Below are 25896 nucleotides of genomic sequence, written 5' to 3' on the forward strand. Positions count from 1 at the left end.
AGTTGAAAGGATGAAAATAAAAAAATATTTAAATTAAAATAGAGTGTAAAAGATGTGAGATTCATATGTAATTTATTCTTTTTTTTTTGTTAAAATTTCATTTTTATTCTCCTATTTTTCAAATTTACTATTTTAGTCGTTTTACTTTTTATTAAGATATTTTATCTTTCACTTTTAACAAATACAAAATTGTAATCCTACATTTTTTAATTTAGATATTGTGTTCCCAATTGTTGAAAAAATCTACAATTTTAATTATCCTTTTCAATTTTAGACTTTATGTATTTTTTAATAATTTAAGTTCATTAACAATTAAATAATTTTAAAAAATATTTATCATGTGGATAATAAACAAGTATCAATCAATATTTATAAAATATATAGGTCAATATTTAAAATTGGCCATAAGAATCAAAATTATGATTTTTTTTAAAGTGAAAAAAAAATGTGTCAACTAAAAAATAAGAAAATAAAATCATAAAATTTTTAAAAATAAAAGATGAAATGTATTAACTAAAAAATAAAAAATGAAAACTTTCTCAAAAAATATAAAAATAAAAATTATATTTTAGTCTACTTAATTTATTTCCTTTCTCCTTTTGCCTAACACAAATTAACTAGGACGGTGCAAATTATAAAGGTGGAATTGATCTAAGCTACACATGTGGAAGTCATTTCATGTGACAGGGAAAATCACTATTGGAATGAAATTAAGATGCACTACTTTTTTCACAAGCCGACTCAACCGATGTTTTTATTAAAAGTCAATTTTAATGAGATTTTTTTTAAGTAATAAAAAAATTATTCAAATCATTGAAAATTTATTTTAAAATTATTCTTTAATTCTTGATATCTAAAATTAGTTATTAAATTTCTGTAGTCAATCTTGTTTAGCATTTTTTTGGTTAATAATAAAATCAAAATATTTAATTTTGTTTTGAGACATTATTATTTTCTGGCAAGATTATATTAAATTTTAAAATTTTATTGCAGATATTTCATGGCAATCTTTTTCAATAAATTCGATATGTTTTTTAACACAATATAAATGTAATATTGCTAAAGAGTAATTTTAATTCTCACTGTCTATTTAATTTATTCAATTCTAATGTAAAAAAACAATAAGTAAAAGAAAAGTTAAAACATTTTAAAAAAAATTCGTGATAAGAAAGTATAAACAAGAGGGAAAATAATAGCATTAGTTAATGAAAATACTGAAGGAACATATGAGATCTTATTTATGAAAAAAGAAGAAGAAAAAGATCATAATAAAATAATGATTCAAAAAAATATTTATGTTAAATAAAATAATATTATTTTAAATTTGCTACTAAATTTTTAATTTTTAACTTAAAATCAGAAATTAATTTTTTTAATAGTCTGAAGGAATGAATTTTCTCCTTGATGTTTTTTGTTTAGATTACAAGTGAAATAAAAAATATATAGAAATATAAGAGAAATGAAATGGAAAAAGGTGTTTTTTGAATGGATAAAAATTGAAAACAAATGAATAAATGTGCTTGTTTAAATGAACAAAATGAAAAAAAAAATGTGTTTTTTGAATGGATGAAAATCGAAAACGAAAAAATAAATGAAAATTTCCTTGTTTGTTTAAATGAACAGAGAAAATGTAGACAAAAATATACAAATCATACAAAAAGTATTTTATACTAATTCAAAAAAACTAACATTTGAAAATATTTTATATTATAGACAAAAGCCCATTGTCTAATAAATGCTTAAAAAAATATTTGTATTAATATGTGTCTCCTTATTTCTATCCACTTCATTTAGACCCGAATAAGGGCTTATGCTTTATGAAGACCAAGTCTTGTGTGAGGTGGGAAAGGAAGGAGAAATCAAAGTCACTTTGATTGATATATTTATTAAAAATTCGGTGTACCTTACCTTACCCCAGCCGTCCAATGAATGAAAACCAACCATTGACAAAACATATTTATCACACATGGGAATGGCCGATATCTGCTGATTATTACGGTGCTATGACTCAGTCAGTCTTCAAACCCAACCATACGCTATGCACTATGGAGTGCAAACCACCCTCTGTCAAGTGGATTTCCACTGTGTTTGATTTTGACGTATGAATGAGGTTCATCAAAGAAGGTGCTGTTTGTTAGAGGCCAAACTCAATTAAAAGTTTTAATATATTGCTCGATTCTATGCATTTTTTATCCATCTCACTATTATCTCATAAATAAGTGAATGAAAATGAAATCAACCGTAAAAATAAAGTTTGATAACTCTTTTTTTACGGGTTGCTCGAATTAACCTTCATCCTCTCGTGTTACTTCTTACAGCTCGTACGCACACACACGAGTTTTATTCTTCTTCTTTCTTTCTTCTTTTGCTCCCTTCTCCTTCATGATTTTATATGGTCACTGGAGAATGAAATGTAGTTGCACATTTGTGCCATATAATCAATTATTCTCAAACTATAATTTTTTATGTCTTCACTTTGTTTGAAAATTGGACTTGGGACTTGGGTACTCTCTACTTACTTAAGGTATATAATTGATTATGCAAAAATGGCATAATCGATTGCATGCCTTCAATTTGTATAGGAAAAGGTTTTCGTATCAGAGTCATTAAAATGTTTTTTTTATTGTGTTAGGGTGAAATGGGAATTTGATTAATCATTAAATTCTTCATTTTTTTCTTATTTACCTGATTACTTGAATTCAAAAAAATTATTTTTTACACTCTATTTTATCTTAATTAAACAATCTTATTTTCAACTCTCTTTCATCTCTTTTTATTAATCACACTTTCTTTCGTTTTCATCCATTTATATTAAACACAATGTTAATGTTATTCTTCCTATAGAGGAGAGAACCGAGTTTCACCCTAAAGCACGCAAAACTTTCAAAGTCAAAAATCATTTACAAAAGTATTCATATATACCTCACTTCAAATAAAATAAGTGAGGGCTCAAACTCATGAGATACCAAATTTAATTAGAATCTACGGTTAATGAAAATATTTTAATATTTTTTTAATTATAAATGTTAGAATTTTATGTTTTAATAATTAATTTGGAGTAATATTATAAAATAATTATATTAGATATTTATTATTATTGAAATTTATTTTATGTGATCAAAGGTGTTATGAACTTAAATAAATATATGTTAGTATTGATCAATTAGTAAATAAAAAAACCTTTTTATTTTAATTAACACACTAAAAAAAATTATAGTCCTCAATATACTTAATTTGAAAATTCATGCTCCTTTCTCTCTTTTCTCCGACTAAAGAGAGGCTAAGATCCTATCAAAAACTCAACATATTTAATTGAAAAAAGAATAATAAAATCACTAATTTAGTGAATAATTCTAAGATATGTAGAGGTGAATCTAGTTGGCTTCGACATAAGGATTAAAGAAAACTACGTAAATATTAAAAATTCCAACAATAAATTATCATATACAGTAAAATTATTAATTCTTATAATAATTAATTTAAAATTTATATAAAAAATATTTTATAGTTAATAATGTAGATATTATATTAAAATTAAATTCTTTAAGTTTTGATGTTTTTACCTTTTTTGAAAAAAAATCAGAAAAACAATCGTGAAATTATGTATCATTGTCACAATATTCGGAACATATTTTACAGTTTATAGGATGTGTAAAAAGAACTTTCTTAGGAGGAGTAAAAAAAACTTTATTTCTGGTGAGATGTAGAAGCTAGCTGCCGACCCGACAAAATAGAAATGATATCCAAATTAAACATATTAAACTAGGGTTTTCAATTTTCTCCCCTAGAGCTGAAATTTTTCCGCTAGACTTGCACACATATCAAGACACACATATAACCCCTTTTTGAAAGAATAAAATAACAAATTATAATTATAAAATTTAAAAATACACAAAAGGTATACCTTGCTAACTTCTTTTATAAAGCAAGTGGTTATAAGTTAACAAATTATATATATATATATATATATATATATATATATATATAAATATATATTCTCCGTCCTTTTATATAAAATTATTCTTAAAAAATATTTGATCATTTTATAAGACTATTTTACAAAAAAATTAAGGATAATTTTAAAAAACAATATAAATTATTAGCAAATTTAATATCTTTGATTAAATTAACTAATTTTATTAACGAACATAAATTAATTGGAAGGATTTTATAAAGAGGAAATGAACGTGATATATATTAGAGTATTTGAATACAAATATTAAGAATGTAATTGTACTAAATATCTGATTTTTTTTTTGTGTTATTTTATAATGGTTATACCTATTTTAAGTAGATTGCCTTTTATAGAGATACCCATAATCTATAATCAGTATTAAAAAGTATAAAATTTTCTTCTCAAAAATTAAGGCTAATGAAATAATAATTATTCTTTTGAACGTATAATTAATCTTAGTATAAATGAATAATATCATCATGATAATAATTTGAGGTTTGATACACAATATGATATTTTAAAAATGTTTTTAATGTCATTTTTAAAACTCAAAAATAGTTTTAAGTTGTATTTGATTATTTTTTTGTTTTAAAAAGTATTTTTAAAATAATAGAAAATTTTGTTTGATAAAATAATTTTGATTTTTAGTTCTAGAAACCAACTATTTAATTTCCTCCATTTTTATCCAAAAATATACATATTATAATTATTGTTGTCAGTTTTATCGTTTATATCATTAATCGTCATTGTTACCATTGTCAATTGCTACTTTTGTTGTCATCCTCAAATGTATGACATGCGTCATGAAAATGACGAGAAAAAAAATAATGATAATAACAATACTAACAATAATATAATGGTGATTATGGTATTTCACAACAACAACAAGTATGTCATTAAGGATAAAAAGGAACAAGTGGTAGAACAAAAGAAAAAAAAATCACCAACAAATTAAGTGCAATAAGATAAAAGATCTCGATGTATATTTAATTTTTTTTTGTGTGACATCATTTTACTATTAATATTTTTGTTAAACAAATATGTATAGTACATTTTAATATTTTTATTTAAATTTAAGTCTTTTATATTATTTTTCTAATTTACAAAATAAATAATAATTGTTAACATTAGTAAAAAATATATAAAATATTAAATATAAAAATATATTAAATAAAATAATACAAAAACATTAAATAAAATTAAAAAAAAACATACATTAATTAAATAATTAAAGTAAAAAAATTTAAAAATTAAAATCATAAATTTTTTTATAAGTTTAATAAAATAAGAACTTTTAATTCAGAAATTATAGATTACTTCCTTTCCGTCCCTGGGTAAGTTAACCTTAGTGTTTTAACAAAGTCTGCGCTCCTGACACAATCTACGTAGCATGATCTGTGGCCTTTCTCTTTTTTGTGTAGTGTGGGCCACATATTGCTGATGATAAGCATGTGCATGGCCTGTAGAAGATGCTATAGTACATTCATGGGTTGGAATGTGCCACCATCATGTGTAAGAATTTGCTTTTTAACTTTCTATAAATATGTCTAATGTAAAAAGACTTTGTACGTGATTTCCACCGAACCAATCCAACGGGTCACAATAGATCTTTTCCACATGGTTTTTGTCCAATGTATTGGTGTTCTTTTTTAAATTGCATTTCCATTAAAGTATATAATACAAATATATAATTAATATTCGAGATAATCAACTGAGTTTAAACACTACGTTAGGAGGATCTTTATCGGAGCTAGAATCATTCAAAATAAAATATTTCGTTTTGATTGGTTATCTAGTTATCTTGTGGCACACGGATCATTTGATTCTCAAAGGGTGGTTGACACTCCTTGAGCTAGAGAAGTATAAATATAAGAGACAAAAAGGAAATCTCTTAAGATTGGCAAAAGGACTAAAAATGATGAGTGCTTGATGTACAAAAGGACATGTTCTATGTTTCTAGTGTTATGCCTTAAGCTTGTACAGGATATGTTTAAAGCTTGTATGCTTTATGTGAATATTAATGTATGTTCCAAGGGTATTCATTGAGACATTGTCTCTCGTTAGTTTATTTTAATGTCATATTAAGCTTTCATTATGTCCTTATGTTTGATGTTTTCATCAAGACCCCTTTAATAGGATGGAGTGAATAACCACTCATCTATTGTAAAGGTTATTCATCAAAATTACACTCATTCATTATATATGTTAACCCACCCACACAGTCTAACCACTCCCCTTGTATCTATGTTGATCTTCTTAACAAATAACCATAGTTTAAGAAGACAATAAACAAAGCTGAAATCATGGCTAAAATGTAAACAACTAATATCAGAACAACTGAACAAAAGTCAAATGCCTCGCTCCTTTTGTAAAAGCATGAAAGGCTCATAAGCACAACTCAAATCAATGCAACACAATCCCAACAACGTTTAGCTACCACTAGTAGTGGCTCTAAAAGATGACAAAGGAAGCTAAATAAATGGTGTCAAAATGATAAACAAAGGAACACAAGTTCTGTCAAAGGAGAGCAAATAAATGTTTGATATGAAACTAATTTGTCTAATACAGAGAGCAAATTATTATTTTAACCTTTAAAATAATAACAAAACGGTAAGATTTGTGCATGGTTCACAGTAGGGACGATAAAAAAAATAAGTAAAAAAATTGAATTGAAACCTCCCCTGCCTCCTTATATAAATGCATGATGTGATATACTTTAGGCTTATATTTCTTGAAACTGCTCACTCCTCACTTCCCTCTTCCCACTCCCCAGATCCCAAAGGAGTGTCTTTTCTTTTTTTATCAAGTTTGTTGTTTATATTTAACAACCTAGAGTTAAGGATTTTTTTTGTGCTAATTAGATTTAAGGATTTTTAATAATGGACATAAAAGTGCTTTCTTCCGGAGTTCAGTACTCAAATCTGCCGGAGAGTTACATCCGACCCGAATCGGAGCGACCTCGTCTTTCCGAGGTTTCGGAGTGCGAGGATGTTCCAATCATCGACTTAGGTTCTCAAAATAGAGCCCAGATTGTTCACCAAATCGGTGAAGCCTGCAGAAACTATGGTTTCTTCCAGGTCCTGTCCCCTGGGTTTGAACTGTTTGAACATGTTCTCAATTTTTTTATTAACCACTATTTGTATTTATACAAAAAAAAAAAAAGAGAAGGAGAAGTCTTAGGTTAATTTTGAATAAATTAAAACAGGTGATTAATCACGGGGTGGCTTTAGAAGCGGCAAAGGAAATGGAAGAAGTGGCACATGGATTCTTCAAGTTACCAGTGGAGGAGAAGCTCAAGTTGTACTCGGAAGACACATCAAAGACAATGAGACTGTCTACTAGTTTTAATGTGAAAAAAGAGACGGTGCGTAATTGGAGGGATTATCTTAGGCTTCACTGCTATCCATTGGAGAAATATGCGCCTGAATGGCCTTCTAATCCACCCTCTTTCAAGTAAGTCTTCTCTCTCAGCCATACACCTCTTAGTGGACAATTGCTGCTTGCTGACTTGGTCTTCTTACAAGCTTCTTACATGTTTTATAAGCATGTGACACTTTTGGATTTATTAAAACTTTATTTCTGATGCAATATATATCACGCCTCTTTTACTTTATGATGCCATCAGTGTTCCCCCTTTTTTTATAATTACTTTTATACCAAAGAGATCAAAACCTTTTTATATGGTAACATTTTTAAGATTTGTTTTGCTATAAAGAAAACCATCAAAAAATATGCATATATAATTACATAAATATTCTTAATAAAAACACAATACAAAATAAGGATACTTTAGTCTTCTCGTTCCATCCACTTTTGGACGGATTAAAAAATACTCTTTTGTAAATTTTCACGTTGTCTTGTCTTCTTTTCTGAGATCATATTAAAAGTCGAATAAAACACTTCTATTCTTTGTCATGTGTTTTCTCTCTCCCAATTCTCTTGTTTCAAAAATAATTAATATCAACTACTTTATATTTTCAATCAAATCAATAAAAAATAATTCTTCAAATAATAATTAAGTATTTATTATAAAGTTGATAAATTTATTATATATAATGATATATAATTATTTTCTAATAATATAAAAATAGACACTCACTCACATGTATATATTTTCTTCTTCTTTAGTTATATAAAAATAGAGTTTAGTATCTATATATTAATAATATAAAATATTTTTATACTATTGTTCGTAAATTATCATTTGAATTATTTTAAAATAATTATTTTAAAAAATAATAAATTTATCATAAATAGAGAGTTATAATTAAATAATTATATAATTCTTTTACGCTAAATCACTTTTTCTCAAAAAATATATCTCTATTAAAAAATGTTTACCATAAACAAGAGTACTGTTAGCTTTTCAATATAAAAACTACCTCTATCTTCTTGTTCTTTCTACTTTTAGGTGAATTACAAAAATTAGTGAGTTTTTCGTTGTCTTCCCTCTTGTACCATACTAAAAGATAAGTGAAATACTTTTATCACTTTTTTGAGTTTTTCTGTTGTTCTACGTTCTTGTCCTCCCTATTTCTCTGCTAAACAGGAGTATTAATGTAAAAGCATTTACATTATTAATAAACTAAACAAATTATTTTTAAGGTAATTATTATAAAATTTTATCACATATGACTATATTTAGTTAGATTTCAGTATAAAAATATATCTTTATATTTTAATAAATTTATTTTTATATTCTCTCATCATTATTATTATTTTATAATTAATATCATCTTTGTTTCATTATTATTTTCTTAGAGAATTATTTTTTTCAAAATTATCCTTCTATCATTAGTTTATTTTTTATTTCTGTAACCAATATCATTAATATTATAAGTATAAAAAATCAATTAATATTACATTTAAAAACTAAAATAATAATTATTTTAAGTCAAATTTTTTCTTATTACACGACGCTTGTTGTGAGAAAGAGAAAATTACACAAATTTATACATCCTTCATTTCAAAATGAGTGTCTCATCAGAAAAAATCGCAAAATAAGAATTATGCTAGCTTGTAATATTAATTATTTTTTCTTCTAATATCCTTAATAAGTTTTACTTTAATTTTTAATTATAATACTTATACTACTTCTTTTACATTATTCAATAACATTAATTTTTTTGTCTATTTAATAAAAAAATTTAATTTGTGTAAAATAAATTAGGATAAAACTCATTTTAGAACCGGAAGAGTATATAAAAAATATTTTTAGAAAGTACAAACAGAAACTTTTTAGTTGTGCACGTGTCTGTTTCAGCTTTCATTACTTATCATCTTTCCTTTTGGGAAATTAATTGGCGCAAATTTCATGATAAAGTACAGTGGTCCTGTTTTCTAGGCATGTTCTGTAGTTCCGTTGGGGATCATAATCGTATTCAATAAATAAATAAAGAGTGCATTTGAATAAAAGAAAAGAAAATAGTTTTATTAAAAAATATAAGAGAACATGTTTAAAAATTATAAAATAATATATTTTTACACATTTTAATAAAACACTGTTGTTTTGACTCCCTTGATACCAGTTAATATTTATCTAAAATAAATAAAAATATTTGTTAACTAATATCCTTAGAATACTTATTAAAAACTGAAAGATTTTTTTTATTAAAAATCATTTGTGTTTGCTTAAAAATTATAACGAGTATATTTATACATATTTCAATAGAAAAATTATATTTTTACTTTCTTAACAAGTGCTTTAAAAATATATATACATATAAAATTTATATATATACACGTTCATTAAAAAAATAAGCTTTTTTTTTCTATCACTTTATTTTTCTTTTAATCTATTTTTTACGGACGTAGTTTCTTATAAATGTTTTTTCTCCGTTATCAATTATTTGCTTTTCCTGTAACGTAACTAAAAACTGCATTCCCTTAAAAAAAAAAAAAAACTAAAACCTTACATATTCATTATTGTCAACCCGTGGTGTTTTGTTTCTTTGGGACATATCAATATATTTTCATAAACCTACATAATTTATATTTTTAATTTATTATTTCGTTGGCAGAAGAAATAAATTTTATATTTCATAAATAAGTAATATTTTTTAGAAATAAAATATTAATAAAAAAATGACTAAGTTGTGATTAAATATGATTTCAAGTTTTAAATTTTATTTTGAGTAAATTAAAAAAATATCAATTTCAGTTGAACTTAATCATTTCCAATTTGCAATACAAATATAATTTTTTTTATCTTGATTCATCACTTTATCCGTAATTAATCTTTATCAAAAAATTTAATTAATCATTTTTAATGAGATTTTTTTCTTTCGATCATATTTTTTTATCCATAATATTTAAAAATCTTGCTTAAAACAACTAAATTTAATAGCATTTCGATCAATAACTTGTTTGTAATATAAATAGAATATGATTATTGGTTGATAGAATTGTGTTTATGTGTTAATTATTTTACCAAGTGAATGTTCATAACAGTACTAATCACTTATAATAATTAATATAAAAACATCACAATAGTCGTTAAATTTAAAACGTTACCTTCTTGACTTTTGAGTCATAATTTTCAAATTTTTAAAGGAAGGATTAGGTGGAGGAGGAGGAAGACAAAACAGGAAAGCAAGTGAAATGGATAAAAAATAATGTGTTCAAATTAAATTTTAATGTAAATAAAAAGTATTTTAAAAGAACTCTAAGATTTAAATAACTTATAAAATTATCTTAATTTTTTTATTTTATCATTTCTATTTTCTCCCTAAACTAAAGATACCTAAGCATATGTTTGTTTAGGCTGAGAATAAGAAAAACAATTTTGAATGGAAAGAAAACATCAGACTTTTTAATTCCATTGTTTGTTTGGTAATGTTAAGCAGGAGAGAAAAGAATATGCTTGATGTGAATACTAAATAAAAAATAATTTATTTTCAAATTTTTAAAAAATAGGAGTAAAACACTCTTGTAAAACTAAGAGAAACATAGTAATCACATAAATTAATAAATTTAGTTGGGTTGATTGAGTAAAATATGAATTATTATAAATTTTTTAATATATATTATTTACGTATAAAAAATGCAATATAGTTAAGTAGAATGAATTAAGCAAATTTTCCCTTTAAATAAATAACATAAAAATAATTTAACTTCTAACTTCTTTTTTTCACTTTTTTTCCTATATCAAATATATCCAAAGTAAAAATAATCACCTTTATATAAAGAATAAGGATATGCACTCATCTTCACATGTTATTCATTATATCAATACATATTATTTTTTCACATCACTTTTTATTATATCTTATCACTTAGTTTATTTATATTATTTTCTTACTCCAAAGGTCAATTACGACCCATGTGTTTATAGAGTATTGTGCTTATATATATATATATATTGATAGAAGAGTATTTTTCTTATATAAATATAACATATTGGTAAATGATAAAGCATTAGTTTGGCGGTGACGTAAGTAGATACTTCCGTGTTGACGTAACCTCTTTACTGATTGATCCTCAGATCTGCTGCTTGTCCCTACCCCTGTACCACAATAACGTCTATCCCTTTTTTTTATATAGTCGAAATATTTCGTTATATGCTGATTCTAATCAATTATATCTCGAAATAAAAAATAATGTCTAACAATTTTATAATAATTTATGTATCATATCTAACAGATGAGTAAGATTTTCTCGACACTCTCATCTTATTATAATTATAATCGTAAGTTATTTTATATATTATAATAAATAATAAACTAATAAAAAAATAATCTTATAAAATCAATTTTATAAACATTAATTATTATATTTTCTTCAAACAGAACGAATATTATAAAATAAAGAGAGTATCAATTATTGCGGGGAAAAGTTAGATCCGCAGTCTGTCTAGAATGCGAGCATGTTGAATTATTGATTCTCATGTTCAAACAAGTACAAATTATGTCGAATTATTGAATTATTGATCAGTTCTTTGATACATATGTTAAAGATATAAAAGTAAAAAAAGTTTTTATTTTAAAAAATATATATTACTACTTCAAAAAAAATAAAAAATACAACCATATATTCCATTACAATATAAAGTCGTTATTTTTATTTTTTAATATGTATATCCTAAATATACAGACTGATTTCAGTAAAATCTTTTATTATATAATATGTATTTATAAATTTGAATTATATTTAAATAAATGTATTTAAATATTTAAAGAATGATTTAACTAAAAATTAGAGCTTCTTTATTTTAATTTTTTAACACATTATTTTGAAACAAAACCACGATTTGATATTCCTTCAATTACAATTTGATTGACCTTTTAGTTATAAATAAATAAATTTTAAATTAAATTATAATTTTAGTTCCGTTAATTTTTTAAATCCATAATTTTTAATTATAATATTTGATTTGACTGATTTTATAAATTGACAATTTTTGATCTTCTTATAAATTATTAACTAATAACTGTGATGGATAAAATTATTAAATTAATTATAAATAAAAAATTATTAATAACTTTAATAAAAAATTAATAATCTTTAATCACAAGTATTAAAGTTTATTAAAGTATTTAATAATTCATAGATTTTGTTAATTTTTAATAATTAATATTTTAAACTAATTTATAATTAAACTTTATAACTCAATTAATTACAACTATCAGTTAATAATCTATGAGGTGAACTAAAATTTTTAAATTATAAAATTAGAGAGATTAAATGTTACAATTAAAAATTAAAAGGACTAAAATCATAAATTTAAAAAATTAGAGGATAAAAAATTAATTTAGCCTAAATTTTATATTGATTAACGCTTATAACTTTTTAATGGAATATTAAAAAAGTTATATTAATTTTGCACCGTAATTCGACTTATTTGTGTTATTGAGCATCAGCATCATTCCAATTATAGAAAACGCAAACGCATGTGATGGATGGTATTTACACTTTTAGTCTCATATTTTTTTTGAGGTTGATTGGCATTAATTATTTGTGTTATTAGCATCATCATCATCGTTGGAATGTTGATTTTCTTATTTTTTTTTTCTCCCCAATTTAATCTTTTTATTTTAAAAAGTTTATAATCTTGATCAAATTCCTAATATTTCATATGTTTTATTTCTTTTATTTTACCCGATTAATCTCTAAATCTAACATATTTACTTAATATATCATCAAAATTATGTTTGAACCGAAAACCAAATTGGCGGATGAAGGAAGCAAAATTACAAAATTTTGTCTCTTTGATTTGGCATTGGCAGGGAAACTGTTACAGAATACTGCACAATAATTAGGGAATTGGGGTTGAGGATACAGGAATACATATCAGAGAGTTTGGGCCTAGAAAAAGACTACATAAAGAATGTATTAGGGGAACAAGGGCAGCACATGGCTGTGAACTACTATCCACCATGCCCAGAACCAGAACTTACCTATGGATTGCCAGGGCACACTGACCCAAATGCACTTACAATTCTGCTTCAAGACCTTCAAGTTGCTGGCCTTCAGGTTCTCAAAGATGGCAAGTGGCTTGCCGTTAGTCCCCAACCTAATGCCTTTGTCATTAACATTGGCGATCAACTTCAGGTAATTCTAACTAACTACTACCTCTTTTATTATGTATGTGCAAGCCTTATTTCTTGGGAGCATTCACTCCTGCATACACACCTAACCTAACTTGTTTCCTAACCCCATATAGTCATTTCTTAAACTAATATTAATTTTGATAGATAAATAACATTTATTTTAGAGATTTAGTAGAATAGTAGAGGTATTACATATACTAGTGGGTGCCACACTTGACTTTTCATTAAAGATATAAGTACTTGGCATAATAGGGGCCAGAAATAAAGATTTCAACTTTTTACGAAATAAAAACAGAAAAAATATTTTATAAAAACTAAAATCAAAATTTGTTTATTACTTTTACATGAAATAAAAATATATTTGAGTGTTAGAAACATTCTGTCTCCCATTTCTTTCCTTGTAAAGTGATTTGATACTTTTAATGCAGTGTAAAGGGGTGCAAGACATAAATAAGTGATGTCAACCTAACAGTACTTGAAGTTTTATTTAGCTTGATTTAGCTTTTCACATTGCATGTGTGCTTACTTTTTATGGTGGAGCCTAGTCTGGCAATGGAGCTGGCGCATGGCCTACACCCATGTGGGCTTTATGTGTTTGGGTCTCAATAAGCCCAAGTTAGATAATTTAGATAAGGTCAATTATTTATAGCTAGAATTGGATAAAAGCATATGACAAAGACTATAATATTTTTTTTTATCCTTTGAAATTGAACATGATGCTAAGAAGTTTATAACACTCATACATCTTACTCAAACAACTGAACTAGATCTCCTTGTGCAAAGCCAACAATATGACTACATAAAAAGAAAATATCAGACTAAAATGACTATACTTTTTACAAGAGCAGTTATATTTACAAATGGACGATAACATTAATATGTTATTAGTCAAATTTAGTTTTATCATCATAGACACAATGGGGGATCTGGGGACACAAAATGGAAATGTTGCAAAACTCCTTAGATATCATATATTCTCACCTCGGGTTTTGCTACCCTCACCACCCACGTAAAAATGAATTTCATCTCTTTTACATTTTTTTGAAAAAAGTTGGGGCTAGAATAGCAATGTAGAGGGTGAGAAAAAGAACTCCCATATCATACAGGTTTCTCTAGTGGGCTAGATCTTGTTGTCTTCAGAATTTAGCCCATTATCGTAACAACCAATTTGATCATTGCCCTTGAGTGCTTCGCAGGCTTTGAGTAATGGGCTTTATAAGAGTGTGTGGCACCGTGCTGTTGTCAATGTTGAGAAACCAAGGCTTTCTGTGGCTTCATTTCTTTGTCCAAATGACGAGGCATTGATAAGCCCTGCAAAACCACTCACCGAACATGGATCCGAAGCCGTATACAGAGGATTTACATATGCAGAATACTATAAGAAGTTTTGGAGCAGGAACTTAGACCAAGAACACTGTTTGGAACTTTTCAAGAACAAGTAACCCTTTAGGTGTGATTGGCAAGAACCAAAATAATGCTAATAAGAGTATTCTTTATAGTTTGTTTTTCACTGCTTTTGCCGTTTTATTGTTAGTGCATTTGGTGATGGCAAATTATAGTTTGTTACACAACTTCAATATGTCAGAGTCAGACGCTCATCATTTCTCGTGTGGTCATATTAATATAGCTGCAAGACCGAACTGCTTATTATTTTGATTCATGTGGAACAAGTTACATTTCCCAAGAAGCAATCGTACTCTAGTAGCTTTATCTTGGGAAGATAAAATGGCATGTAATATTCATATGTTGAACCTTCAAAATTTCCTAGCGCTGCTCATGCATTCTTGGTCATAGAGAAGCGCTACGGAAAAGTATCTTAAATTTGGAACTTTATTTTTGTCACAATTCTGAGAATTATGTTTCACAAAATATCTGTATCATGGGTTGGTTGCTATCTTTTATACACCTGGAGATAATGCGTTTGCTCTTTATTATGACGTTCTGTTCATTCAAAAAGATAATGGATTTGCCACCAAAGAAAATTATAACCATGGTTCAGTGGAATTTCATTACTCTAATGTACGTATGTATTGGTAATATACCTGTTAATCAACGGAAAAAGGGTTGACATTAAGGAGGAAACACAGAACTATATATATATATATAATCCACAAAATGAAACTTGTTATTTGATATTGGCAGTCTACATTGAACTTGTTCATTATTCTTTTCCTAAGAGAAAATTACGTTTTTCCGGGAAAGCTTTGGAAAGTAGCACCACAACCACAACCTCAATCTCAAAACCCAAATGCAGCTTGACATGAATCCATGCCAAAGAACTTAAATCTTTTTGAGAAATTCCATGATGTTGGTATTGAAAGCACAGCAAACAACTCGGAAACCTTGGAATCCAGACCCTTTGGCCAGAGCCTCAAACTCTTTCTCTGTTCTCTCTTTCCCACCTGGATTATGTGCCAACATGATCACATCGATGTGAACCACACCTTTTGTGGCCAAGCTAGAGTCTGGAGCCACTGGAAGAATGCATTCTGCCACAATCACCTTCCCATTGTCTGGTAGTGCCTCGTAGCAGTTCTTCAAAAACTTCAAGCAGTGCTCATCACTCCAATCGTGGCAAATCCACTGAATGTATAAATGATATTATAAGTCATTAACACAAACAAGTGAAACATGATTTTGTGGTACCAAAAAGTAACGGCTCAAAACTCGATTCTGAGAAAAGAAAACCTTGAAAGGGATTTTCAACTAAATATTACTAAACATTTAATCAAATGGACTTTAGTTAGTGAGCAAAATAGCAAAGGCCTTTCTAGAGTAGGTAAGACATTGAAAGGATTCAGAGTTTAATATTCACCTTCATAAAAATAGCATCAGCTTTCGGAACACTCGCAAACATATCTCCACCTACATGCTCCACTCCTACACGAAAACATCAATGCCAATTTTAATGTTAGGTAACTACTAACCAAACAATATTATTCAAATACACAATGCATAACACTATCATGTAACAACTGTTGACAATGCTAGGTAAACTAATATATGCAGGCATTGCAGGGCCTCCAAACTTGACATGATGATGATGCAATTTACAATACCAGGATAAGATGGGGCATCTTCAATGACATGAGGCAAATCAAAATTAATGCCCTTAATAGTGGGATGCTTTGAGACAATCATGTTGATTACAGCTCCAGTCCCACCACCAACATCAACCAGAGATTTAAGACTCTCAAAACCTGTGTAGGTCTCAAGAATTTTCTTCATTGTGATGGTAGAGTGATCAGCCATTCCCTTGTTGAAAACCTTGTTAAACCTTGGATCTGTTCCATGGTACTCAAAGGCTGTCATTCCATAAGCCTTGTTAAATGGAATGCCTCCTTCAAGGACTGCATCTTTCAAATAGTACCTACAAGAACACAATAGTGCCAACCCCTGATTTAACTGTCTATCATATAGTTTAGTTTCATTATTTTAAAACATCACCGTGCTCATGTTCCAACTCTTCTTAATTGTTTAGTCCAGGTCAAGATCACATAAAGTCACTTTGGGCGAAGTTGATACATTTAATTAGCCATATAGTATGATATAAAGTCCCTACAAATAGTACTAATATCAATTGTTAGTAGCCATGTATCATTTTTTATTACTTTTATATATATATATATATATATATATATATATATATTAATCTTTCAAAAATTTATTTCAATTCAAATTCTAATGATAACTAGTTTGATTTTATTCAAATGATAAATTAACTTTTTTTAATATTCATAATGACATTCCTTTTAACAAAGCCATCATAGTTAAAATATGTATATTTGGTTTCATTCAACTCCCGTCGCGTCATGTAGAGACATGTGAAGAAAACACGATTGGTAATGGTTGAGTATTGACAAAATAATTAGTTGGACCAATATGGAATTGTCTTGCTGTTCATATTGAAAGCCTCAAGAAAAATACTACTACTGCTGCTGCCGTTTGTTATTCACAGTCACACTTGCCACGCAATTGGTGTTTTTGTGGTTGGTGAAATGGTGACCTCATCATAGTGGGGGGTCCCGCTTGTCATTATATAATTTGGGGTTCTGACTTTTGGCAGAATGCCAGTGGACAATCGTCCTTAATATAATGAAAGTAGTTTAACTTAATCTTCTGCATTTTCTATGTCTAAAATCCTACTCCACCTTATCAATCATAAGTTAATTAACAATCAACTCGTGTTTGTTTCTTAACAAAATACCTTATTTATTTATTAATTAAATGAAAATCCATAATTAATTTACTAATATAACTAAGATGGAAAAAAACTGCAGGCTACGTGTAAGTGACGGATGTTGAGAGGCAGGCAGGGTCCTATCCCCCTCTTGCTATTTCTTATTTATAGGTGTATATGTATTTTTAAGTTGATAAAGTATAAAATTGTGTAAAATTAATTTTATATGATGATTAATGTTAAATAGTATAAAATTATAAAAAATTATTTTTGATTGTTGTTATTATGATAATGATTAAGATGATAATTAATATAAAATTAGTTATGTGTTTGTATTATTATGATTACGGTTAATATTATTATTATTTAAAATAAAAAATAATTTTAATTTTATGTATTAAAATATTAAATATGTTAAAAAATATTACATATTATAAGATAAACATTTAAAAAATTGTAAAAAAAAAAATTCAGTCCCTTCAATTGAAATTTAGGGTCTCTAGTGTAAAATTTCATTTATGAAAGAAACATATTCCCTCTTTAATAAAGAATTCAGTCCCTTCAATAGAAATTTAGGGTCTCCAGTGTAAAATTTCATTTATGAAAGAAACATATTCCCTCTTTAATAAAGTCAACTATTGTGTGTGTGTGTTTCTTTTATCACTTGCAAGTTATAATATGAGTGGTCACCATTGCGTCTCTAAGATTGTAGATGATAATCATCAATAACAAAACAATCTTCCTAAAATATAAGAATGCCTACTATTGGAAAATTTTAGAATCTGGAATTGATGGGCAAGTAAAACAGAGAAGGAACAAGTAAAAAATAGAGTGGGAAAAAGTGAAATATATACCAGCTTTCCATGAGGACTTTGTCCTGGTTCATGAGGTTGAGCGCAGCAATGGAGACACCATCTTCGTTCTTAACCAAGTACTTGGCAACGGGGGCGAGACCATAGAGCCTCTCAACCTTGCCATCAGGGAGAGTGCGGAGAGAAAAAGAGAGGATATTGTAGCAAGCCAATAGGCGCAATATACGGTCCAACATAACGGGTGCATCAGGGTTCTGTGTTGGGAGCTGAGAAGAAATGTCAGTGGGGGAAAGATGAACACCAGGGCCAGCCTTGGCTATGATTTCCAACAGATCAAGCTCAAGTGCTGATTTGAGGATCATTGGAAGGACAGAAGCACTGGCTAGTTGCATGGCGAAAAGGTTTGCTTCTTCATCAGATACGTGGGTTGGGGTAATCTGAGTCTCACCTGTTGAACCCATGATTCAAGATGTTTGGTTTGCTTTGCCTTAGATTCCGTATTGGAACAGTGTTCTTGCTCTGTGAGCTTGTGAGTTGTGACCACAGGAGGAGCCAAGTGAAGTCACTATATATGTGCATTGATATTCAGCAATGATGTTAATGGCCCACCCATCTACCCTTGTTTCCTGCCTCAACCACTACACCAGGGCCCCACAAACATAATGCGTACACACGCCAACCCAAGTTGTACTTACGTATTTTATATGTCTTTTTGTTATGCTTATGCATCAAATATTAAGTGAAGAGAAGAAAAAAAAACTTATTACTTGACTAACCTCACAAAGAAATAGACAAATTCGTCATTAAGTGGCTGATATAGGGAGTTGGTGGGATTGAAGGTGGAAAAGACTGTTATTTATGTGGGAAGAAGAGTTACTTGGAGAAAAATGAAGATACATCCCACATTTATTCTTTTAAATCGGCATACAAGGTTATAATGATTCATTTTTCACCTGATTCAATTTTTATGTTTGAAACTTGAAAGAAGGCTTGTCAATATGTGTATAGGATGTAATAAGGAAGTAACTTGTATAATAATGCAACTATTTTTTAAAAGGTGTGGACAGAGTGTTTGAGTTGAGGTGGTGGGACACTGAGTCAGAATTACTCAACAAGGCGCGGCGCACCTTAATTATTTTGATTTTAGAGGAATGATTAGTAGATGTCAACTGGTGTGGACAGTTTGGGGAAATATAAATTCACCTATATATGTTTCCAAAAATAAAGGGGGATTTGGTTGTAATATTGGGAAAAATGAAGCCTTCAATCTTGGCAATGGATCACTGCAAGAAATGGGTTTAATGATTCACTTTCCTATTGATTTTATTACCCACGGGGTTGTCCGGATTCACTTAACATAAAGGAAGATGAGGTTGAGGATGGGCATCACTAACAATATATTGGTGGATTTGGAGCGTTGTACAATATATGTGCAATTGGTGGAAGGATGTCGATGTTATGATGCTTAATAGTCAATCGATGAAATTTTGATCATTACAAGCAGACTTTCGTGTTGATTCTTTTTTCTTTCTTTGTACTAATTAGGAGTGATATAAATTGCTGCCAGTCTTAATTCAAGTAGTTGTTGCACAATGATAAAATGTATGATTTTGTAATATGGTAGCACGAATTTGCAGTTTATTAGTAAACCATCTCTTCCTTTACTTAATCTCACTTGCGCAATTTGTCATAGTTGTATATAATTTGAATTAAAAAATAAATTAAAAAGAACAAAATATTTAATTTATAGTAACTTATCTCCTAAAGACTTTAATTAAATAAAAAAAATAAAGTGATTGAACAAAAGTAATTAATATGTTAAAGTTAAAATTAAATGATTTAAATATTATTTAAGTTTAATCCTTAAAAAAAAAATTCTTGATCAGACTTAATTAGCTCTCAATCCAACTCTAAATTAATTAAGATCCATTTTTATTAATAAAGCATACATGCATGATATGCCATCATTAATGTTGTGTTTGAATTAGGAGTGATATAAATGGAAAATAAATATGAATGATACGAAACAAAGGAAAAATATAGTTGAAAAAATATGTTGTTTGAATGGCTAAAAATAGAAAGGAAAGAAGTGAAGAAAAATTTATGAATGAAAAGAAAATGTAAGAAATAAAAATACTTATAAAATGACACCTTTACCCCAATCAAATAAATCAGTACAAAACTACACAACTAATATCAAAACCACATGGGATATAATCAGAACAAAAATGTGGTTTGCATCTTCCACTCCATTCATGGCACTTTGCAAGGAATGAATTTTTCTATATGGGACTCATACCTTTCCACAAATCTTCTCTATATTCCACCCATCTAATAAATAGTGGAAGAGATGTATTTTATTTATTTATTATTATTTTCTCCCTTTTCATTTTTTTACAAATAAACAAAGTGTAAAACTAGAGTAAATCCTCATTTTAGTTCATGAACTTGTGCTGTGTTGCCATAGTATTTCTAAAATTTAAAAAAATGTCACTAATTGGCTAAAATCAAAATTCATTATTCAAGTTAAACTCTACCTTTAGCTTTATTAAAAAATTATAATAATAGTAAGTTATAGAATTTGGAAATAATAATAATAATTATAACTTATATTTTAGGAACTAAAATGACGATAATTTCAATTTTAAAGATTCATTATTTCATTTGATATTTTTTCAACTCCAAATAATACAATAACAAAGTCTCACAAATTCAAGAACTAACAAGAAATTTTACTCTATAGAACTATGTATTTCTCATTTGTTCATCTAGTCAGATGAGATACCAAAACCTTCTAAAATACAAGAGGATAGGAGAGTTATCCAATTTTTTTACCCATATAGTGCAAACAAATTAATTATTTATCTAAATAATACAACTAAAATTTTATTTACATGGATGATACAAAATACTATTCAAGGTGAGAAATCGATCGATTTTTCCCAAAGTAATTTTTCACCTTCTACTTTTTTTCTTTTGTTTACTTACTTAAGCAATCGATTTCCTAGGAATCAATCTCTTAAGTACATTTTTGTTTTTTATACATTTAAAAATCAATTCCTTGGGAATCGATTTTTTAAGTACTTTTTATTTTTAAATTGTTTTTATATTTTTTTGTATTATTAATTGTTTATATTTATGTTTTATTTAAACTGAAAATATTACTATTTTGCATATTTTGTGTTTTATCATTTTTTGAAGAGTTGAAATCATTTGTATTTTTTATTTTATTTGATTATTAAAATACATAATTAATCAACAACTTAATTAAAATTAAAAAATATATTTAACCAACAAGTTGAATTGAACTAAAATATTTAAAATATCAGATAGATATAAAATTACAAACAATAGAATAAAAAATTTAAATTTAAAACAATACAACAATTTTTTTATAATACAAACAAGACATAAACTTAATCTTATTGGCTTGAACTTTCACAATAGGAGCATTTGTTTTTTGAATGTATAATAAAAAACAACAAATGCAAATTAAATTAAAATTTTATTTTTTATATAAAAATTAATATATAAATTAATAATTTTTTAAAAGCAATTTAAAAATATTTCTAAAACATTTTTAAAAAAAATCAATTAAGAAAAAACCAATTCCTTAATTGATTTTTTGTAAAAAAATAAAAAAAATCCAGGTTTAGAACTTAATTCCTAGGAAACCTGATTTCTAAATGTATAAAAAACAATATGTACTATTTGGGTATGTAAACAAAAAGAAAAACAGGTGAAAAATTAGTTTGGGAGAAATCAATTTCTCATGGTGTTTTACATCATTCATAATTTTTTTTGAATGTATTATTTGGATAAATAAATAATTTATTTATATTATTTGGGTAAAAAATTGGAGTTATCCCCGGATCACCGTTTCCTTCCTATCTTTTACACACCTAAGAACCACTCGTCACAGGAGAGTGTCCGCAATTGAACTGGGAATTAACGAGTTACTAGTAGCTCTTTATATTATAGTGTTCCGTTCAATCATAATGATAATGGAATTGAATTGCCACCAAAGAAAATTATTACAATGCTCAGTGGAGTTTGATTACTACATCTACGTATGTATTGGTATTTGGTAATATTCCTGGTGATCAACGGAAACTTAAAATGGTTGGCACCAAAGAGAAAACGTAGAACTATATATATATATATAAACGCAGTATACATTGAACTTGTTCATTATTCATTTCCTAATGTATTGTATGAAGAGAAATTTACATTTATCCGGGAAAGCTTTTCTAAGTAGTACCACAAGTAGAAAGAGTCTCAAGTCAAAACCCAAATGCAATTTGATATGAATCCAGGCCAAAGAACTTAAACCTCCTTTTTGAGAAATTCCATTACGTAGGTATTGAAAGCACAACAGTGGACTCGGAAACCTTGGAATCCTGATCCTTTGGCCAAAGCCTCAAACTCTTTCTCTGTTCTCTCTTTTCCACCTGGATTATGAGCCAACATGATCACATCAATGTGAACTACACCCTTTGTGGCCAAGCTAAAGTCTGGAGCCACCGGAAGAATGCATTCTGCCACAATCACCTTCCCATTGTCTGGAAGTGCCTCATAGCAGTTCTTCAAAAACTTCAAGCAATGCTCATCACTCCAATCGTGGCAAATCCACTGAATGCGTAAATGATATATATATATATATACAGTAAAGTCATTAGCATAAACAACTTGGAACATGATCTGAGGTAATAAAACCTTGAAAGTTGAAAGGCCTTTAAAGAGAAGGTAAGACATTGGAAGGGATTCAGATTACAAATTTCACCTTCATAAAAATAGCATCAGCTTTCGGAACACTCACAAACATATCTCCGCCGACATGCTCCACTCCTACGCGAAACCATCATTGCCAATTTTAATGTTAGGTAACCAATCCATTAACCAAAATATTTTTATTCAAATACATGCATAACACTAAGTTACTAGCTAACAAATAACAACAGATGACAAATGCTAGGTAAACAAATTAAACTATAAGGAGGACCTCTAAACTAGTCAACTAAACATGATGATTATGCAACATAAAATACCTGGATAAGATGTGGCATCTTCAATGACATGAGGCAAATCAAAATTAATGCCCTTAATAGTGGGATACTTTGAGACAATCATGTTGATTATCGCTCCAGTCCCACCACCAACATCAACTAGAGATTTAAGACCGCCAAAACCTGTGTAGGTCTCAAGAATTTTCTTCATTGTGATGGTAGAGTGATCAGCCATCCCCTTGTTGAAAACCTTGTTAAACCTTGGATCTGTTCCATGGTACTCAAAGGCTGTCATTCCATAAGCCTTGTTAAATGGAATGCCTCCTTCAAGGACTGCATCTTTCAAATAGTACCTACAAGAACACAATCGTGTCACCCTGGTTTAATTATTTTAAAACATAACCGTGCGTCCGTGCCCATGTTTCAACTCTTCTGACTTGTTAGTCCTTTTATTTTTATTTTTTGAAATGTTTAGCTTACCCTCACCGTTTCTGCTATTTCAAAATATCCAAAATCCTTCGCCACCTTATGAATCATAAGTTAATCAACAAACAATCAACGTGTTTATTTCAAAAAATACCTTAATTTATTAATTAAATGAATAACATTATTAATCAATAGTTAATTTATTATTAACTAACTGCAGGCTACGTGCCTACGTGTAAAATTTCATGCATGAAAGAAACATATATATTCCCTCTCTAATAGTGTCGGTTATTGTGTTATTTATTTTTTCTTTTGTAATGATTATTGCGTCTGTAAGCAACGATATGGGCATATAAACAAGTGTCCCTACTACCTACGATCTAACTAACTTGCAGGGACCGGTAATGATGTTACATTATTCTGTGTTCAGTTCATGAGCAAGGAGAAAGGATATAGAGAAAGAGTAACAAAAAATGAAATACCAGCTTTCCATGAGGACTTTGTCCTGGTTCATGAGGTTGAGCGCAGCAATGGAGACACCATCTTCATTCTTGACCAAATACTTAGCAACTGGGGCGAGCCCATAGAGCCTCTCAATCTTGCAATCAGGGAGAGTGCGAAGAGAAAAAGAAAGGATATTGTAGCAAGCCAAGAGCCGCAATATGCGGTCCAACATCACGGGTGCGTTAGGATTGTGTGTTGGGAGCTGAGAAGCAATGTCAGTGGGGGAAAGGTGAACACCAGGGCCAGCCTTGGCTATGATTTCCAACAGATCAAGTTCAAGAGCTGATTTGAGAACCATAGGGAGTACAGAGGCACTGGCTAGTTGCATGGCGAATAAGTTTGCCTCTTCATCGGACACATAAGTTGGAGTAATCTGAGTCTCGCCTGTTGAACCCATGATTGGAGCTTTGGTTTGCCTAAGATTTTAGATTAGAAAAAAGTGTTTTTTGCTGTGAGCTAGCTGTGATCTCAAGGGTTCAGTGAAGTGGCTATATATGCATGGAGTGATGGAGATATTAAGAAATGATGTTAATGGCCCATCCACCTATATGTACTTTTGCCCCCACCCCAACAACCACACCAGGGGCCCACAAAGACTTTGTGTACGTACGTTAAGAATCAAATATTGACAATTTCATTGGTACGTTGTTGATATATGGAGTTGGTGGGAGGGAGGTATGAAATGGAATTCCAGGGTTTAACCAATTGAGCTGGACAAAAAGACTATTATTTATGTGGGAGGAAGAGCTACTTAGAGAATTTGTGTGTTGGGTGACGGGTGTGGTATTGAAGGAAGAGGTCACAAATATGTAAATATGGAGGGAAAATGCTTCCAACATTAATTTATTATGTCATCAAATGGGCATACAAGTTATAAAGTTCACTTTTTACCGGATTCGGATTTATTTTTTAAAATTTTATAGATGAAAGGAGACTCGGACAAATATTGTACAATCTTTATGCTTGGAACTTGGAAGTTATCTCTAGGTATCAACCTTGCAAAATTTGGTACGTAGACTAATTATACCAAATAATGTCAATATGTATGTAGAATGTAACAAAGAGGTAGAAACTAATCAAACTATGACTCCCCTTTTTTTAAATGTCAGTATTTCTCAAAGTTTGTGGTCTTGTGGACAGAGTGTTTGAAATGGCGGTCATTGAGTCATTACTATTACACAACAAGGCGTGTGTTAATTATTTCCAACTTAGAGGATTGGTCACTTGCGATGCATTAAATTTTAGTAGATGGCAAGTGGTGTGTATTCTGTTGTTGTGTGGTCAATTTGGGGAAATAGAAACTCGCTTATGTTTTCAACAAGAACGAGAAATTCGGATGCATTATTGGAGAAGATTAAGCTAAAATCTTGACAATGGATCGATGCAAGAAATGGGTTTAACTATTCATTTTCCTGTTGACTTGATTATCCACAAAAAATGTCTGAATGCAGCATAAAGGAAATTG

At 28.5% G+C, this 25896-nt stretch overlaps 3 protein-coding genes across 3 annotated transcripts; 1 reads left to right on the top strand and 2 right to left on the bottom strand.

Annotated features, from left to right (window-relative positions):
• Positions 1 to 6448: 6448 nt before the first annotated feature.
• On the top strand, positions 6449 to 15348 carry LOC100805464 (protein DOWNY MILDEW RESISTANCE 6). The gene is made up of 4 exons (XM_003526717.4): positions 6449 to 7032; positions 7161 to 7408; positions 13180 to 13504; positions 14700 to 15348. Exons 1-4 carry the CDS (start codon positions 6835 to 6837, stop codon positions 14943 to 14945), a joined length of 1017 nt encoding a protein of 338 aa, XP_003526765.1. The 5' UTR covers positions 6449 to 6834; the 3' UTR covers positions 14946 to 15348.
• Positions 15349 to 15579: 231 nt separating this feature from the next.
• On the bottom strand, positions 15580 to 19033 carry IMT1 (myo-inositol-O-methyltransferase). The gene is made up of 4 exons (NM_001255396.2): positions 18538 to 19033; positions 16563 to 16873; positions 16319 to 16383; positions 15580 to 16086 (listed from the first exon to the last, which is right to left on the bottom strand). Exons 1-4 carry the CDS (start codon positions 18954 to 18956, stop codon positions 15784 to 15786), a joined length of 1098 nt encoding a protein of 365 aa, NP_001242325.2. The 5' UTR covers positions 18957 to 19033; the 3' UTR covers positions 15580 to 15783.
• A 3645-nt stretch (positions 19034 to 22678) lies between these two features.
• On the bottom strand, positions 22679 to 24904 carry LOC100777636 (caffeic acid 3-O-methyltransferase). The gene is made up of 4 exons (XM_003527953.5): positions 24410 to 24904; positions 23544 to 23854; positions 23279 to 23343; positions 22679 to 23127 (listed from the first exon to the last, which is right to left on the bottom strand). Exons 1-4 carry the CDS (start codon positions 24826 to 24828, stop codon positions 22822 to 22824), a joined length of 1101 nt encoding a protein of 366 aa, XP_003528001.1. The 5' UTR covers positions 24829 to 24904; the 3' UTR covers positions 22679 to 22821.
• Positions 24905 to 25896: the final 992 nt, after the last annotated feature.

Source organism: Glycine max, chromosome 6, assembly GCF_000004515.6.
Source record: "Glycine max cultivar Williams 82 chromosome 6, Glycine_max_v4.0, whole genome shotgun sequence".
NCBI lineage: Eukaryota > Viridiplantae > Streptophyta > Magnoliopsida > Fabales > Fabaceae > Glycine > Glycine max.

Coding starts and splice junctions, on each gene's coding strand:
- LOC100805464 (XM_003526717.4), top strand. CDS start 6,835: ATGGACATAAAAGTGCTTTCTTCCGGAGTTCAGTACTCAAATCTGCCG. Junction 7,033..7,160: donor GAAACTATGGTTTCTTCCAG/GTCCTGTCCCCT, acceptor AAATTAAAACAG/GTGATTAATCACGGGGTGGC. Junction 7,409..13,179: donor TCTAATCCACCCTCTTTCAA/GTAAGTCTTCTC, acceptor TGGCATTGGCAG/GGAAACTGTTACAGAATACT.
- LOC100777636 (XM_003527953.5), bottom strand. CDS start 24,828: ATGGGTTCAACAGGCGAGACTCAGATTACTCCAACTTATGTGTCCGAT. Junction 23,855..24,409: donor AAAGTCCTCATGGAAAGCTG/GTATTTCATTTT, acceptor GTGTTCTTGTAG/GTACTATTTGAAAGATGCAG. Junction 23,344..23,543: donor AGATGCCACATCTTATCCAG/GTATTTTATGTT, acceptor GGTTTCGCGTAG/GAGTGGAGCATGTCGGCGGA.
- IMT1 (NM_001255396.2), bottom strand. CDS start 18,956: ATGGGTTCAACAGGTGAGACTCAGATTACCCCAACCCACGTATCTGAT. Junction 16,874..18,537: donor AAAGTCCTCATGGAAAGCTG/GTATATATTTCA, acceptor GTGTTCTTGTAG/GTACTATTTGAAAGATGCAG. Junction 16,087..16,318: donor CTGATGCTATTTTTATGAAG/GTGAATATTAAA, acceptor TTATACATTCAG/TGGATTTGCCACGATTGGAG.